We start from the raw sequence: 15,565 nt of genomic DNA, 5'->3' as shown, positions 1-15,565 counted from the left end.
TATCACACATGCTGATCTCAGTTTACAAACCTGAATTAGAGAATAAAAGCAGGAATCTGAATGATATCCTGCAGAAAGAGTGCAGGTGATGTTGGTATGTTTTCCCCCAACTGGAAAACACAATTATTCAACATTTGGTGGGTGCATTCGCATGGAAACGAGCCAAACATGGCTTAGACTGTTCAGTAAAGAGCTGTAAGTCAATCAACAGCACATTTGTATTTAGAGAGAACACAGACATACGTTTGCATGGTCAAACGCTGAAGACAAAATAAGCAAATATTTCACTGCAATTTGGCAGGACGAGTGGAATCCCGCTGGTGAAATATGGATCCGCTGCTGCCATTTCACGTCAGGTGTGTTGCACTTGGCGGTAAAATCTTGACTCCAGCTTGATAATCTTTCAACTGTTTTCTGCTTGACTGTTGCGTGTTCTTCGCTGGTCTCAAAAAAGGTACATAAATGTGTCAGAAGACGATTCTTTCCAGCCACAGTTCAATGTCTGCAGACCTACTGACTGATTTTCACTTCTTAAAAATAAGAAGTGGGGGCTCGGACGGTTGTGCCACATCATAAAGTGATATTAAAACACACATTGTACAAGATAAGACACTGATCAGGAACCCAGATGTGGTTCTTCAAACTCATTTAGGGTGTAGTCTGGATTTGAGGAAGACCGAGGTTCCTCTGACATAAAAAAAAACACAGGGATGAAAGCATCTCTGCATGTGTGTATTTAAGCAGCATAAAGCGTTACTTTTGATTTCCCAACATGAAGGTATACATGCTCTTTGAAAGCTACAAATCTTTTATTTCTACTGACCTCAAAGTCAAGTTTAAATATGCAAATAAATATACAAATCTGCTCCGGTTCACTAAACCAGAAAAATACTGAGATCTTGACTTCTGTGTCTTCAGTGTTTGCTTCTACCCAGCAAACATTCTGTGAGTCGTGTACACAGAGCAGATACTCCTGCGTTAGCGTGCTAACCGACAGTATCTCTGTTTAACTGGAACACCACTTTCCACAACGCTGTTTCCTGCTTTACAACGCAACAACCTGGACTGTCACTTATCTCAGAAAGGTCACAGACACGCTGACATGTTCTCGCGAAGCCACTTTCTGCAGACAAACACGCTCACATGGAACCAAACCTATAATTCATCCTTGTTCTGATGCTGTCTGAACTTCAGCACAGGTCTGACGCTGCCGCTGAGAGCGAACGAGCTGCCTTTCGTGACAAACTGGAGGCAGATGAATTGTCTTTGCCCCCTGTGACTATTCCAAATGACAGACCCTACAACGTTTCATAAAAATGCTAATGGGGATTATGGAGAGCCCTTCAGCACTTTCGATCAGCTGAAAGAGGCCATTTCCTGGAAATTTAGTTGACATTAGTGCTGATATCCTTCCTGTATAGATGCTTCCCTCCCCACTCTGTCACTGGCTGAGGGAATTAATGCGTTTCAGCGGCATAATAGAGGTTCTGTGGGGAGGAAGGAGGTTTCACGTCACAGGTTGGAGGCCTTTATGCAGTCAGGCTGGTGATTGGCATGTTGAAGCATCAGTGTGTGTGTGTGTGTGTGTGTGTTGAGAGCTAGGCGGAGGAAGTGAACCCCCCGCCACCGTCACATTGCATTACTGACTCTGTGGTATGGTATCATCACATCAAATTAGTCTTAATGAACACAAGCGAGTCGACTGAGGAGAGAGATAATCAAACTTTTATTAAATGTCTTAATCTTCTGTACATGCATAATGTAATGGGAAGAGAGACGGGTCTGTGATGTCTGTCTGCAACAGGCTGATCCTTACCCCAAAATATGTGAGTGCACGTAGAAGCAGAGTTACCTATCGACGGACTAAAACCTACGGATTAATTGCAACGCTCGCTGAGCAGCTCCTCAGCCGGGCGAAATGATCTAAATACAGGAAATAAAATGCCACTACCAGCCAAGCCTGTTCCCTTGAGTAAACAAAAGAGATGCACGTCGAATAGTATGTTCCTTCAGTTCATTTGGTTATCATACAAGAAAACGCACTGTAGCTCACTCCACACATCTTCGATGCCATCGTCAGAGCAGCGAGACGGCCGTCGAACATTGCAAAGACTTAACTTAGAATAACTTGTAAACGAATTACAGAGAGCAGAATGCTTCTTACAAAAGAATCCACATATATGCTAGGCACGGGTTTCACCCTAAAACATTTCATCAAGGACAGGTATAATGCTCAGATGTGAATGCTGAAATGCACAAAGCATCTAACTGGTATGAAGTCTTGCTTGTGTTCACTTTATCAGTTAAACTGGACATATTTATAATCCTCATTACAGTTTGTAGATGCTTGTTTTCAAAGACGTTAATGGAGGAAAGTAAACCTGGCACTTACTGTATGTTCATTAATAAAGCACCAGGCTTTAACTGTCTTTTTTTTTTTTTTTTTTTTTTTAAAGATCGACAAAATAAATCTCACATGCATTGCAAGGCACTTCGCCCACTTTGGCTGCTGGTGCTGCAGCAGTAATTCTGTTGAATTTGGTCCAAGAGTTCCTCGACAGAAGCTCCATCGTCACAAGTTCGCTGGTGAAACTGCACACAGACACAATCCGAACACTTCAACGCTGGAGATCTTTTTCAATTTACCTGGGTGGCTGCTGTGTGCACACATACACTCTGTTTGAACCTCCAAAAGACTCTGCGTGCACTTGTTTGTGCAGCACATACATTCATTTTACTTTTGCTTTTTAAGACCTTATCAAAAAAAAAAAAAAATCCCCAAAAAATGAACAACCTAAATGGCCTATATACAATAAATTTACATTAAATATGTATACGATGACAGACGAGCCTCACAGGAGAACGCTCGACTCTAGTTCGCTCAGCTTTCACAACAAATGGGATAAATCCTCCTGGGGGGGGGGGTTACTTAAGGCTGTGAGGCTGAGATTGACTACTTTACAGGTTCAGACAGAATCAAACAGATAAAAGGCCATGCTGCTGGACTTGACCCGGGGCAGGAGGGCGGGAGGAAGGACAGAATAGAGACGCTCCATCCATCGAGGGCGGTTCTACCTCGTCAGCTGACCCACCACTTTCAGCAGAGTCTTGTTCTCCTGTTTGAGTTGCTCGTTCTCGTCTTCGATGTCGTCCAGGTCCTGCGAAGAGGTCAGAACAGAGAGCTCTGGAGTGACACATGAATATTCACAGCGCTGCCTCTCTATACCTTTGAGGGCCCAGTCAGGTCGGAGTGTTAGTCTGCGAGTTAAAGTGAGCACTACTGGCTGCCAGGTTTCCCCCTGCAGCCACGCTGCCTTGATAGCAACAAATTAGACATTAGCAGCCTCAATTAGTTGCAAATGAGAGACACTCTCAGTTGCCACGGCGCCGTCTCATCAAAGTGACACTCCTCATTCTGGGTTTCTTCCATCATGATCGCACAATGAGCTCAACTGCACTTCCAGGAATTTGAAAAGTCAAACTAAGGAGCTCACAAGTTTCTGCACAGCTTGTTGTCTGAGGAAGAGACTAGTTTCAGATCAGATTAGCTTTGCACGAACCAAGTGGACTCTTAAAGCGGCTGTAATCAATATTTTGATCATAACAACATGAAAACAGTGTGACAGCGTGAAAGGGGTGATCACAAGAATTATCGCCTGCAACTCTCTTCAGCTTTTAAGAGCTCTGTGGCCAGTTTCAGGCTAAAATCTGCACCTTCGTCATTAGATGGCAGATCTCATGAGCTCCCATCAGACAGATGCAAGTGCTCACATGGATCTGAACTCTCTACAAGGCAGGATCTCTCTTCAAAGCGTATCAAGAGGCAGATATAGCTCCAGCGGACGAGCTTTATCTGTTCTTTCTCTCCCAAATAAACTTCAACAGTGACTGAGGATTCAATCTTCCTCTGCGGAGACGGCAGACTGGATCAGCCGTTATCTCCTGCTTTCCCATCAGGCCTTGCGGGAGCCTCTCTCAGGGACATTTCTGATGGCTATCGCCGCGTCGACCGTCCTTACATAAAGCCCTTCTCTCATGACCGGCTTCCTGTCCATGCGATGCTATCAACCTGATGCCTCCTGCAATATTGCGGGCGTAGTGTTTGCAGATGGGCGGCGTAGTGTGTATCATAACGACTCGAGCGTCGAGATAATAACCGAGTAAAGTCCAATCGACTAGTCGCTGAAAACCTACACATCACTGTCTGCTGTATTTGTTGGCGGAGGTTGATCTCTTGTTTAGATTTGATTGGCTCTGTGGGGGAGAGCCTTGAATATCTGAAAGTCTGTCAGATCTATCCCCCCCGCTACGTCTCCCTTCGCAGATGCCAAAAAAACAGAGATGCATTTTACCACCATCCCCGCAACCAAGAAAACCGGGGCAAAGGCTGCGAGATGAGGAGGGATTGTTGACAGTCTGGGGAGAAAGGGAGACGAGGTTCAGAGGGTTCGGGGAGGTTTCAGTCTGGCTGCTGAATATAAAGAATACTCAGCTTACATGAGTATCTCCTGACCCGTGAACCCCGACCACAGCGTGAGGAGGAAACAGGACGGCGACCGGTGAGGCCGCACCAAACTTAAAAACACACATGACCCCCGCTAGTGGGTCCACGTCAGCGTGAAGCGCTCCTGTGTGTGACGGCTCTAAGATCTCTAAAAACCACCTCAGGCAATAATCATGAACTAAGGCGGCTTTTCATTTCTCGTGTCAGCATTTTCACGTCTTAACCAAGCAGCAACCTCCAGGGCTGGAAAATTAAGCTAACAGCAGAACAGTAGAAATAAACATGTTGACAGCCTGGTACAAAAAACTGTTTTGGTAGCTAACTTCCTCTTTCATGACAACTGTACAGGGGCTGAATCGTTATGTAGCTCACTTGTTTAAATTAATTACATTAAGGCTTAAAGTTATGCATAACTTAAGGCGACGCCACCTTGAGTGACAGCTAGCTGCTAGGTTTCAGCAACCGGGCTTCATTTAGCCGAGCTCCAGCCACACTCCACCTCTTTTTTTGGATTAGCCGGGGGTTTGGTCATTGCTGACATCACAGGCGCGACGACGACCCATAACTAAGGGTCACGTCTCTTACCTCAATGATCCTTTACTACCAACAAATGACCAAAGAGCAAACTGTGGGCTGCCCTCTCTGATGGGGAAGAGCTTTACAAGCTGTTCACTCGTCCTCCTCTCGTGCTCGGCTTAGCCTCATCCAGTTTTAGATGCGTCAAAGAGTTCACTAAAGCTAAGCTAGGCTTTCCAAACTGTACCCAGATACAGTAAAGGACTGATGTAATAGGTCATGTGATCTAACACATATGTTCCGGTCGTGCATCCAATTATTTAGGCTTTGGGAGTCATTGTTAAGTGTTAAGTGTAATAAAGATCAAACTGTAACGAACTAACTGAGTCCTGCAGAGTACGCTGAACATGAAAAACATTTTCATTCATTTCCAGCTGTGAAATAAAACCATTCTTCTCAACGGCGGCTGATTGTAATCTTTTTCTGGGGCGTTTGTGGTGTTTTCAGCTGCTACTGCCCAATTTCTTACTTATTGATCGCTTTCTTTTTCGCTTTCTTCAACAAAACGATCCGTCCAAACTCTCTGAGATGAGGCCCACAACAGTGTTTGTCCAATACGACTGAAAATCCACTCAAATTTAAGCTGACAAAAAAGTCTCTCTCAGTTTGTTTGAGACACACAATCACATCTGAAATCATTACCCACCAGGCAGCAAGTCTGTTTTTGGTGGATAAATCAATAAGACATTAAAGTCACCGGTCATACTGACCAGTTCAAATGTCATCAAAGCACTGGTGAGTGTTTGTACAGTGTTTAAAACGCAATTTACGCTGAATTATTTACTGTTATCTTAACACAAGTGTGTGAATCCAAAAATAAAGGTTTGTTAGTGTCCGAAATCCGGATAAAATGCAGGAGAATCATTGTAGAAAAACACACAGCTATTATACACAACTCCGCTAAAATGCCAGATGATGATTTACAACCCCCACAAGCCGCCCACACACGAGTACACAAAGGAGCGCTCAAAATATCAGACACCAGAGCAGAAAACGACGTGGGCTGGACTCACTCTGTTCAGCAAGTCAATTTCCTCTTTCAGCTTCCCGATGAGGTCGTCTTTGTCCTGGTGGGCCTTCAGCAACCTGACGTTCTCCTGACGCTCTCTGGCAAGCTCCTGCAAACAAACACACACACACACACACACACACAAATTAGCAGCATGATTACATGAATGATTAACCACCAGATGAAAACGGGGCATGAAACTTGCTTCATACTCGTTGCTATGGGACTAGAAACTACTCTGTAATTGCTTCAGTTTTTATGAGAAATTGTAAATCTGTCCCATGAAAGCACCAAATGCATCATTCAACAGAAGTATTTGAAAAATGAAAGCAACACTGGTGGGAAATGAATGATATACAGTAAGAAATGACTGTGTGTGTGATGGTTGCATCTGTCTGATCTGGTGTTAACAGGATATTTAATTTATCCAGTCATAGAGTATCTTACACACACGGAACAAACCGACACAATGTTTTTAATACAAAGAAATGAATAATTTCATGTATTATATTTGCTGAATTTACACGAGGGGACAAATAATTAAGAATTTGTTGCAGACACGGTTTCACACACTTTCCTCTAACTCAACAACTCAAAAAGCTCAGATTTTTTAATGGAGTCTGGTGCTGATTTACCGTCACCTCAAATCACTCTCACGCAGGTTTTGCTCTGGAGGACAGAGATCTGATCTCAGTGAGGATAACGAGGATGTGTGAAATACCAGGTGTAAATGTGGTGAAAGTGTCGCCTAACGACCTCAACTGCAAACAGCTGGAATTAACATTTGCGAGTATTCAGGTCTGTGTATCAATCTGATGCCACTCAAAGCTACAGCTTACAAGAGACTACTTTACTAAAAGCACATTTTACACCAAGCACATCTGGTTTTAAAAAGGCATCCGTCAATAAAAAGCTAATACGTCAAAATACCCAATCTGTAATAATCAACACAACAGACTGTCTGTGAACAATGCGTTCATGCTTCCTTTTTCATAGTGCTTTTGTGTTTCTGTCAAATTGTACTTGATTAAAAGCCAGCGTGTTCCTGTCCGCCTCCTCCAACAACCGCAGGGAAATAAATGGATGGTGTTCCTCACTGGGAGAGACTGTATGCACGCTATTAACTCACAACTTTTTAACACGCACAAATGTTAACACATGTTGTCTGTGTTTATTACGGAAATGAAGATCAGACGAGGATTTCTACTTTGCAGCTTCTTTCTGCTGCAGATGAGCATGAATTGTTTCCATAGAAACCAGGCGGGCAGGTGCAGGAGAAAAGACGAAACAGAAATTCATGCTCAGCAATGGAACATCCTGGAAGATAACAGCAGCTTTGAAGTTTTAGAAACAAATGTGTCACTTATATTTGATAGTTTTGGCCCCAAAAGAAGAAGAATGAAACCATTAAAACCCAAATTTAGTCCATGTTCCCACCTGTTGCATGCTGGGAGATAATACTGGTGCAATGGTTTTTCTGCCATACACTCTTCGATTTTGAGTTTGTTTTTGTGTCCACAAAAGCGCAAGTGAATCATTACTGAACCAAAACGCTGCCTAAAATTGGGCTCTAAAGATATTTGGAGCCAGTTTTTCTTCAGGCTCCCCGCCGTCTACGCAGTGGTTCGATTGAATAGGTTTAAAATGTGTCTGTCCACACTGGAGATGCCACGGTGACAACACCGGTGTTACAGATCACACCGGATCATTTTCATTGATGACGCTAAATATCTGCAGAAGGCTTTCTTTGATCTGGATGGCTGTGTCTGGCCTCTCTGTACCCAGTTTACCAGCCTCGCTCTGGTGGGGCACTTGAAGGTGTGTGTGTGTGTGTAGATTAGTGGTGTTGCCTTGAGATGCAACACCACTAATCTTCGTCAGACAAAACAAATCCTTTGTTGTTTTGTCTGCCAGCTCTACACCTGCTGCTCTGCAGCTGTGCGGACACAGTAATGAATATTTCAGTTTATAATGTGTGTAATGTCTGTTGTCAAAGTATTAATAACATGCTAAGTAACTTACAACTTTAAGTTTTATATTTGACTTGTGATTATGAACAAAATGGGTTTTATTCCTCGTAAGAAGAGAGTATATGACTGTGTGGGTGACGGTAATGTAATGTTTTGTTTTGTGTAACGGTATGTCTGAACACTGTGTAACACCCACTACAATAAGCCTCATCCATAGTGTGTTCAGCTGATGTGATCCAGCTCCAACAGTGCTAACCTGAGACTAACCTTCTGTGCTTTTTTATCTTTGTTTGCAGCTGGTTACAGGCATCATTGTGCACTGACACTACAACAGGAACCTGTTCTTGTTTAAATCTGCTCAGATTTTGATGCCAACCTTTCAATTGCTTTTACCAGAGACTAGTGATTTCTTATATTCTTCTTCTTTTACTGCCTCTCAGAGGAGTCTTTGTCTCTTTCTGTCTCTTCACTTGTCAGTTTGGTTGAACCGTTGTGCAGCGTTTTGTTCTCCATGTACCAAACATTTCATACAAAAGAACATCTATTTGTAAAGAGGACTTTCTACAAACTAAAAGCATGCAGACCTCTCAGCTACCTGACTGCACCGACTCAAGCTTCTGTGGGGAACCTTTGAACGGTACATATTTATGACCCTCAAGCATACTGTGCATCCCTGTACCTGCAGTTTTTTCAATAAAGGAGTCTCAGAGATTTACCTGCCAGCTATCTCATTTGAGCTGACCTTTGTCTTCCTGTGAAACAATGTGCACAAAAATAAGTGTGTGAAATGTGATTTTTAAAGTGTCTCCAGTCATTTGACTCAGAGACACATCTCACACAGGAAGTCACTGAGGTCACGGCAGTACTTACTTTAAAAACCTTCCTTTGAAAGCCACCCGCGTGACATTTGATTCCCAGTTGACTGCCCACAGTGGCAGCAGCGAGGGGTTGAGTGTCTGACAGGAACAGTGTAGGAGGAAAAGACATATCTGCACTATAAAAGGTCATCTCTTCAACAACACTGAGGAGAATTTCTGCCAGTCCTGAGCTGCAGTTTCCAGCCAGAAAATCAGAAGTTGGGCAGCTGCTCAAAGGACTCGATGTGGAAATTAATCTAAACGAAGTGCCGCAGACAGAGGCTTTCAGTTGGCCGAAACAGTTTTGGATAGACCCTCACGAAACTCACGGAGCATTGAAAAATTGATAGGATTTGGCAGCGACAGCAGATGTCGATCACAAAGCCGATGCTTCCTCTGTGATTTTACATTTCCATGGTGCCTGGGGTTGATTTAGCTTTGGTTACATCCATGGAAGCAGAGGGAGGAAAACTCACTGTAACTCATTTACGATTCGCTCTCGATCGCTGACATTTCCTCAGAATTCATGCCCTATTTCCAGCGTGGAACTGATACTGTGATGGTTGAACAGCGGCCACTCTGGAAGATGAGTAAATACCACAGGATAGCAGATTAGAAGAAAGCATGTAGGTTTTGGTTCAAGTCAGGGCAACAGCAACCACTGAGGACACTGAGGTTGTGTCCTCAGCCCTGTTTTACAGATATGAGGAGTAGCTTTCATTCTGTAATTACACACTAATTACACTTCAGCTTTTTGAAGCTGATTTTGATATTCTCTATTCTTAAATTTTGACTTCTTTTGGGGTATTTTTTCATATAAAATGTGCTGAGCTAGTTAAAAACACAGGCAAGAATTTAATTTAAAAAACAACCAAGCAAAAAAAGAACAAGCAGGGAGCTAGCGAGGGCAGAGAGCGGATGAATGAGAAAGAAAAACTGAACAGAATCTAAATGGGAGCATTATTTAGTTCTCATTGCGCTGTGGTTACACGTCTAATTTAAAAACACAGCAGGAAGAGTAGCTCCATTGGTCAGAGTGACACAACCAGCGAGACTTTTCAGCCTGACTCCATACACACTGCAGCGGCACGCTCAAGGACAGCAGAGCAGAACAACTGACCTTCTCACAGCAGGGACAGAATAACACCTGCAAACATGTGGACTCTGGCTCATCTGGAAACTGACAGGGAACAGCCGGGTCTCACAGCCGATGCCCACGTTTACTCGCCTTTTCATTAGCATGAATAAATGTAACTGACGTACCTACATTTGAGCTGATATTAACCTTTATGAAGTAAATTCACAGCAGATGAGAAACTCGTCCATGTTATATGATAAGTGCACCATTAAGGGGAGTTTGACATTTTGGGAAATACACGTATTTGCTGCCGTGCCAGGGGTTACGTGAGAAGATTGATGCTATTCTCGTGTCTGTGCATTAACTATGGAGCTATAACCGGCAGGCGATTAGCATAACTTGGCATAAAGGCTAGCAGCAGGGGGAAACTGTTAGCCTGGCTCAAAATAAAAACATATGCCCTAAAGCTCCCAAATCTCATAAATGAACAAATTCTACTATTTAGTTATCGACTATCTCACTTATAATCAATGAGCTACAGAATATACATTTCCCAGTGAAGCCACAACTTCTCGTTTTTCCCTTTCTGCTTGTTTAGATGTTAATAAATGTCTGTAATTTCTGGTCTCTCAATCAAAACAGTAACAAAAGATGGTGAAGGAGTGTGGGATTATGGAAGTAACCAAATTAAAGTTTAAATTATAAAAGTATTATGTAAAAATATTAAAGTTCTGTTAATCTGGTGATCTTTCTTCTGTTTGCCTAGAAGTTATAGCAGCTAGAAGGAGTAAAGGAGATAAAATCACTGATTTCTCCGAGTTTGAACACTGCTGGAAACATTTAGGATAATGGTAGAGTATAAACTCTGACTGTAACTGAGCGGTAATGAAAGCATCAGAAGACACACCTTCTCAAGCTCCTCCATCCTTTTCTCCAAACTTCCTGGTGCTGCAGCTCCTCCATCTCTGCCGTGACGGTTGTGTCGCTGTCTGCTGTTTCCACCCACCTCCTCTTCAGATCCCGGCCCTGCAGAGCTGTCACAAACGCACAAAAAAAACCCCCATAAATACCATAACTAGCTGAAAACTCATAGTTTTTTAACTTCAGATACTTCACATGAAAAAGAAAGTAGGAATACTGTGTTCACACCGAGGCTGTTTGAAGGTATGAATCATAGCCACATTATTAAACTTCAATGGGATGACACATCCATCATCAAAAGAACAGGTGGGAATATCTTCTGCATGTTTGCCCTTTCAATTAGGCATGCATTATTAACACCCCTCTGCTTTTTATTCCATTAATGGAGAAAAGGCCGTCAAGGGTTTGCAACTTTGGTGCAAAAAGGATTCTGATTAAGAAACAATTTACATATTACAACTTCAAATGGGCTCAAGAATGGCACTGGCAACTTGTGCGTCACTGTTCTTGAGCTGGTGAGACAGAGAGAAAAAAAAAGGTTTTAAAGGTTTTTGTATGCAGCTCGAGCAGAACATTAACCTTATCTCCTCTTCACTTGCTCGCTGCTTGGTTTCTGGGGCAGCTGGGAAAGAATATTCATGTGCAGTTTATTTTCTTACTGACCTTATTTCAATAATTATTGACGTGGAAACTTGGAACGACTATAACGACTCCCACTCCCCCGGTAGGGACAGATTGTGCCAGGTTTATAAAATCTCCCTGGGAATCAAATTATTGGGGAGCCTGCAGGCTTCACTGAATTGTCTGAAGGGGGTTGTCTGCATGTTTCTGCAGCTGAAACCGACAGGAAAGCTGCTGGCAAGACAAAGGACAAATATAACTCCTCTGTACCATCTGCACTCCTTTCAGGATCTGCCAAATATTATGTTGCCATTATTAGACTTCTTTACAAAGTGCTTTTTACTCTGAGATTGGAAAGGCAAGTAGTGGGAAATATGGTTAAAAACTGTCACAACACATTTTTTCTATTGCATTCATAGCTTTTACCGGAGGGATGACAGTGGTATGAAGGAGTATGACATGCAACAGTGGTCTCTAGCACGAACCGAACCATGGCAGCTGTGGTTTTTACAATATTCGTCCACACCACTACTCTAGCAGGATGGTCTGATTCTGGAAACTGAATTGTCAAACCATTAATGTGTTAAATACCCACACACGTGTGAGGGAATTATCCTTAAACATAGTTGCACTCGGGGTCACTGGCAAACCAAACGGCAGAATGACCTGTCCCTCTCACAGCAATATCTCACACTCCCAGTCTCGCTGGGGCGGCTGACACAGTGCAACTATCTGGACTGGTTCCCTCTCCGAGGATCCCAAGGTTGAGGATTATGCTAAACTTCAGGTTTAACAGACAGTCTGCTCTTAGCATGTGACCTGAGTGGATACAACATGATGTAGGCTAAGTTAGGTAAGCAGAGCTCTCTATGTTCAGACTCCAATACTGTGTTGAATCTTCAAACATAAGGGGATTAATGCTGTCAAAATTGGCCAAAAATGAATATTCCCTCTAAAAAAAACCCTACATATATTCCTACCATTCGAATATTTATTTTTTTGCATTATGTCCATAGAAGGGCAAACGAATACAACGAGAGACATGCAACTTGTACAGCATTTCAACATAAATGTCTTTTACAAGATTTTCATACCTGCACATTACAAAATAATGTCCTATGCAATGTCCTCAATGGACGTCCACTAAAAATGCATCTAAGTGTCGGACAGCATTAAGGAAAGGATCCCTGCAGAGATGCCTTTTTTGTCAAAGAGTGAGATCTCTTCTGTTTCACCAGAAATAGCCTCTATATCCCTCTCACCACAGCCACCAGACTCCATTTACAGAACAGTAATTTTAACATTGTAAAACACTGTTCCAACAAACACCACTGACTCGGGATTGGTTGAAATAAACTCTTAAATCAATGAATCGGAAGAGAAGTGAGAGAGCGGGCGGAAAACAGCGTGACACGCTCTAGTATTTTTACATCTAACTCAGGAATGATTTTCACTGGACATTACAACTGATTTAAACATATGCAGATCTTTCAAGTAAAAGTTTTCAGCAGTAATTAGTGGACTCCAGTCTGTAATGCAGTGCTGATTTTTTGCTTTTTCCACAATCAAATATTAATTTTTCACAATCAAATTATGGATTTTATTTTACAATTCTGTAAAGAACTGGAAAAAACAAGGTAAGGAACATTTACAGAAACATTCACATATAAGACATTGTGTAGCATCTATGTTGAGTGCTGCCACACAAGAGACTGCTGCCCAAACGCTGAACTACGCTCTGTCGAAGAGATCTGTGAAAAGAATTTCAACATGGACAGTGGTTGAAGAATGTGACATAATAGATATTATCATATCATACTCCATTAAGACTCCACAGAATTAAACAAATCATTTGTACTGGGGGACTTTCTTTCGTTGTATATAGGGATGTACCTTAGTTACACCATTCTGGGTTAAAGTTATGGAGGTGTGGGTGCTTTAGCTCAGCAGTCACTCTGATTTCTTTACTGGAGGACAAGTCCATCAAAATGTGCATGACTGTATGCAGGATAAAGACTTAATGAACTACAGAGCTCCATGGTGTAAACACAGGCTTAAAGTTCTGACTCCTCTGAGCATTTTTATATATTTCACTCAACTCGGCCATTCTTCTTTTCTCTATTGAGGCTACTGTGCCATTTGTTATATACAAGCAGAGGCGGTATTTTTCTGTACCTTGACATTTACAGAAGCAACAGCTTATTTTCGCTCATTCTTACAGAGAGCCAAACATTGCAGCGGCCATCGCTTTTGATCAAGAGGGAGTCCTTGAAACGCTGTCCTTGGCACTCGCCCACGCCAAGATAAAGTGCATTTCATTTGTCTCTCTCACCGACTCTTCCTTTATCGGCATGAGCACGCACACACACACACACACACACACACACACACAAGCACACATGCATACACAACGCTTGTGCATGCATGCAAACATACACGTATACGTTACAAAGCGTGACAACAAATGCATCCTCTCACCCTGACGCCTAAAAAGAGGCAAGCACAAAACAATGACATGCTTTGTGTGTCTACATCCATGCATGTCATCTCATTTCGAGAGATATCTCCCTGGTCGCACCCACACACACAACACACGGGTACTCTTGGGTGCTCAGCGGGTGCTGGAGCCAAGTCTAAACAAGCACGGCCTTGATACTAAATATCACACCGTGGCCCATTAGCACCCTGCGGGGTGAGGTCTGAGGGAGAGGGAGGCTGAGCCAATCACACGCTCTTGGGAGCCTCAGCAGGTGGGGGGAGAAAGCACAGACAGGAGAGCCTTTAACAGCAGCAGCAACAGGTATAACAACGTCTCTCACAAACTCAAGTGTCAATGTGGAATAGGTTAAAACCACACTGGACACCACAACACACTTAACTCAACCATCTGATTAACACCCCGCCCCACCCTGCTCTGTGACGTTCTGCATCCAGTCATTTTAATCAGTAAATCCACAAAATCCACTACAATTTATGGGTGGGGGCTTGCAAGTGTAGCTGATCAATGTCAGTCTCTCCTCTTATTCTCAATGGTAGCTAGCTGACCCAGGTGTGTTTTGATTTTGAATGCCCCAATCTCGCAGGCCCCCTGAACTATCCCAGATAAGCTACAGCACACACTGTACGTCACGGCTCGACAGTGATGTTGTCCCATCTCCTCAGGGACGATACAAAATGTGTTTGGGATGAACAGAGATCTTCCCCGAGGTGTGAGATATACAACTATCTTGCTGCTAATGACAAACTGAACTGAGCGCAGACTACAACGGAGTGCGTCTGCTGTTACTATAGTTACCATCACGTATTCTTGTGGTTGATTCTGTGACGTTTTTGGTTTGCAGCTAATTGAGCTAAAAGAGCTAACAGCTACCAAAACAGAGCTAACACAGAGCAGGACGGAGAGTTTCTTTTCAGAGGAACATGAAGCGTTACACTGTGAACTGCAGTTTAATGTGACAACACAAGTTTACAGTAAATTAATGTGGTGAAGTACTTCACCTGAGTACAATTTGGAGGTAAAAGTACTTTGATTCCGAACAGTGTATGTGCTGATATTGAATAAAAAGTGCTTTCAATAACAACTAACAGCTACAAATGATTATAAAATAAAGAAACAATATTTTGATTCTGGGACAGCTTATGTTAATTTTGGGATTCATTTTGGGATGATGATGAACAAAGTCAGTCTGGAGCCCTGACATATGTAGTTCCATTTGTTTATTTGTGATTAAATGTTTGGATGCCAGCTAATAAACCACATAAGCTAATAAATTAAGTTCTAACAGAAATGTCCAACTTAAAAATAAGCCAGACATAATTAATGCTAGATATTTCAACATGTGATATCCAAAGTAAGTTACCTTTTATTAACCACAAAGGGAGTTTCTGTGGAAAGCAGGGACAAACTTTGCAGAGGAATGGCTTGAATCAAGAGAGAGATAAAGTGACTGAGACAGGTGATGGCTGATAGAAAGTGAGTAAATTAGAGAGACACGTATCTATAAAGTTGCTCTATCAGCCATCTCGTGC

The 15,565-nt window shown here is 42.6% G+C and overlaps 1 protein-coding gene across 1 annotated transcript in view; it reads right to left on the bottom strand.

The window, feature by feature from the left end:
• Positions 1 to 1,707: 1,707 nt before the first annotated feature.
• The window catches only part of pawr (PRKC, apoptosis, WT1, regulator), a 66,502-nt gene continuing 52,644 nt past the window's right edge, over positions 1,708 to 15,565 (bottom strand). The window contains exons 5-7 of the mRNA XM_041964117.1: positions 10,902 to 11,028; positions 6,094 to 6,198; positions 1,708 to 3,158 (exon numbers count right to left, since the gene is read on the bottom strand). Of these exons, the coding sequence (XP_041820051.1) occupies positions 3,072 to 3,158; positions 6,094 to 6,198; positions 10,902 to 11,028 (319 nt within the window). The 3' untranslated portion in view covers positions 1,708 to 3,071. The remainder of the gene's footprint in view (positions 3,159 to 6,093; positions 6,199 to 10,901; positions 11,029 to 15,565) is intronic.

The sequence above is a fragment of the Chelmon rostratus genome, chromosome 22 (genome assembly GCF_017976325.1).
Source record: "Chelmon rostratus isolate fCheRos1 chromosome 22, fCheRos1.pri, whole genome shotgun sequence".
Classification (NCBI taxonomy): Eukaryota; Metazoa; Chordata; class Actinopteri; order Chaetodontiformes; family Chaetodontidae; genus Chelmon; species Chelmon rostratus.
Note: the sequence above shows the minus strand (reverse complement) of the source record. Positions and strands in the feature narration are given on the sequence as shown.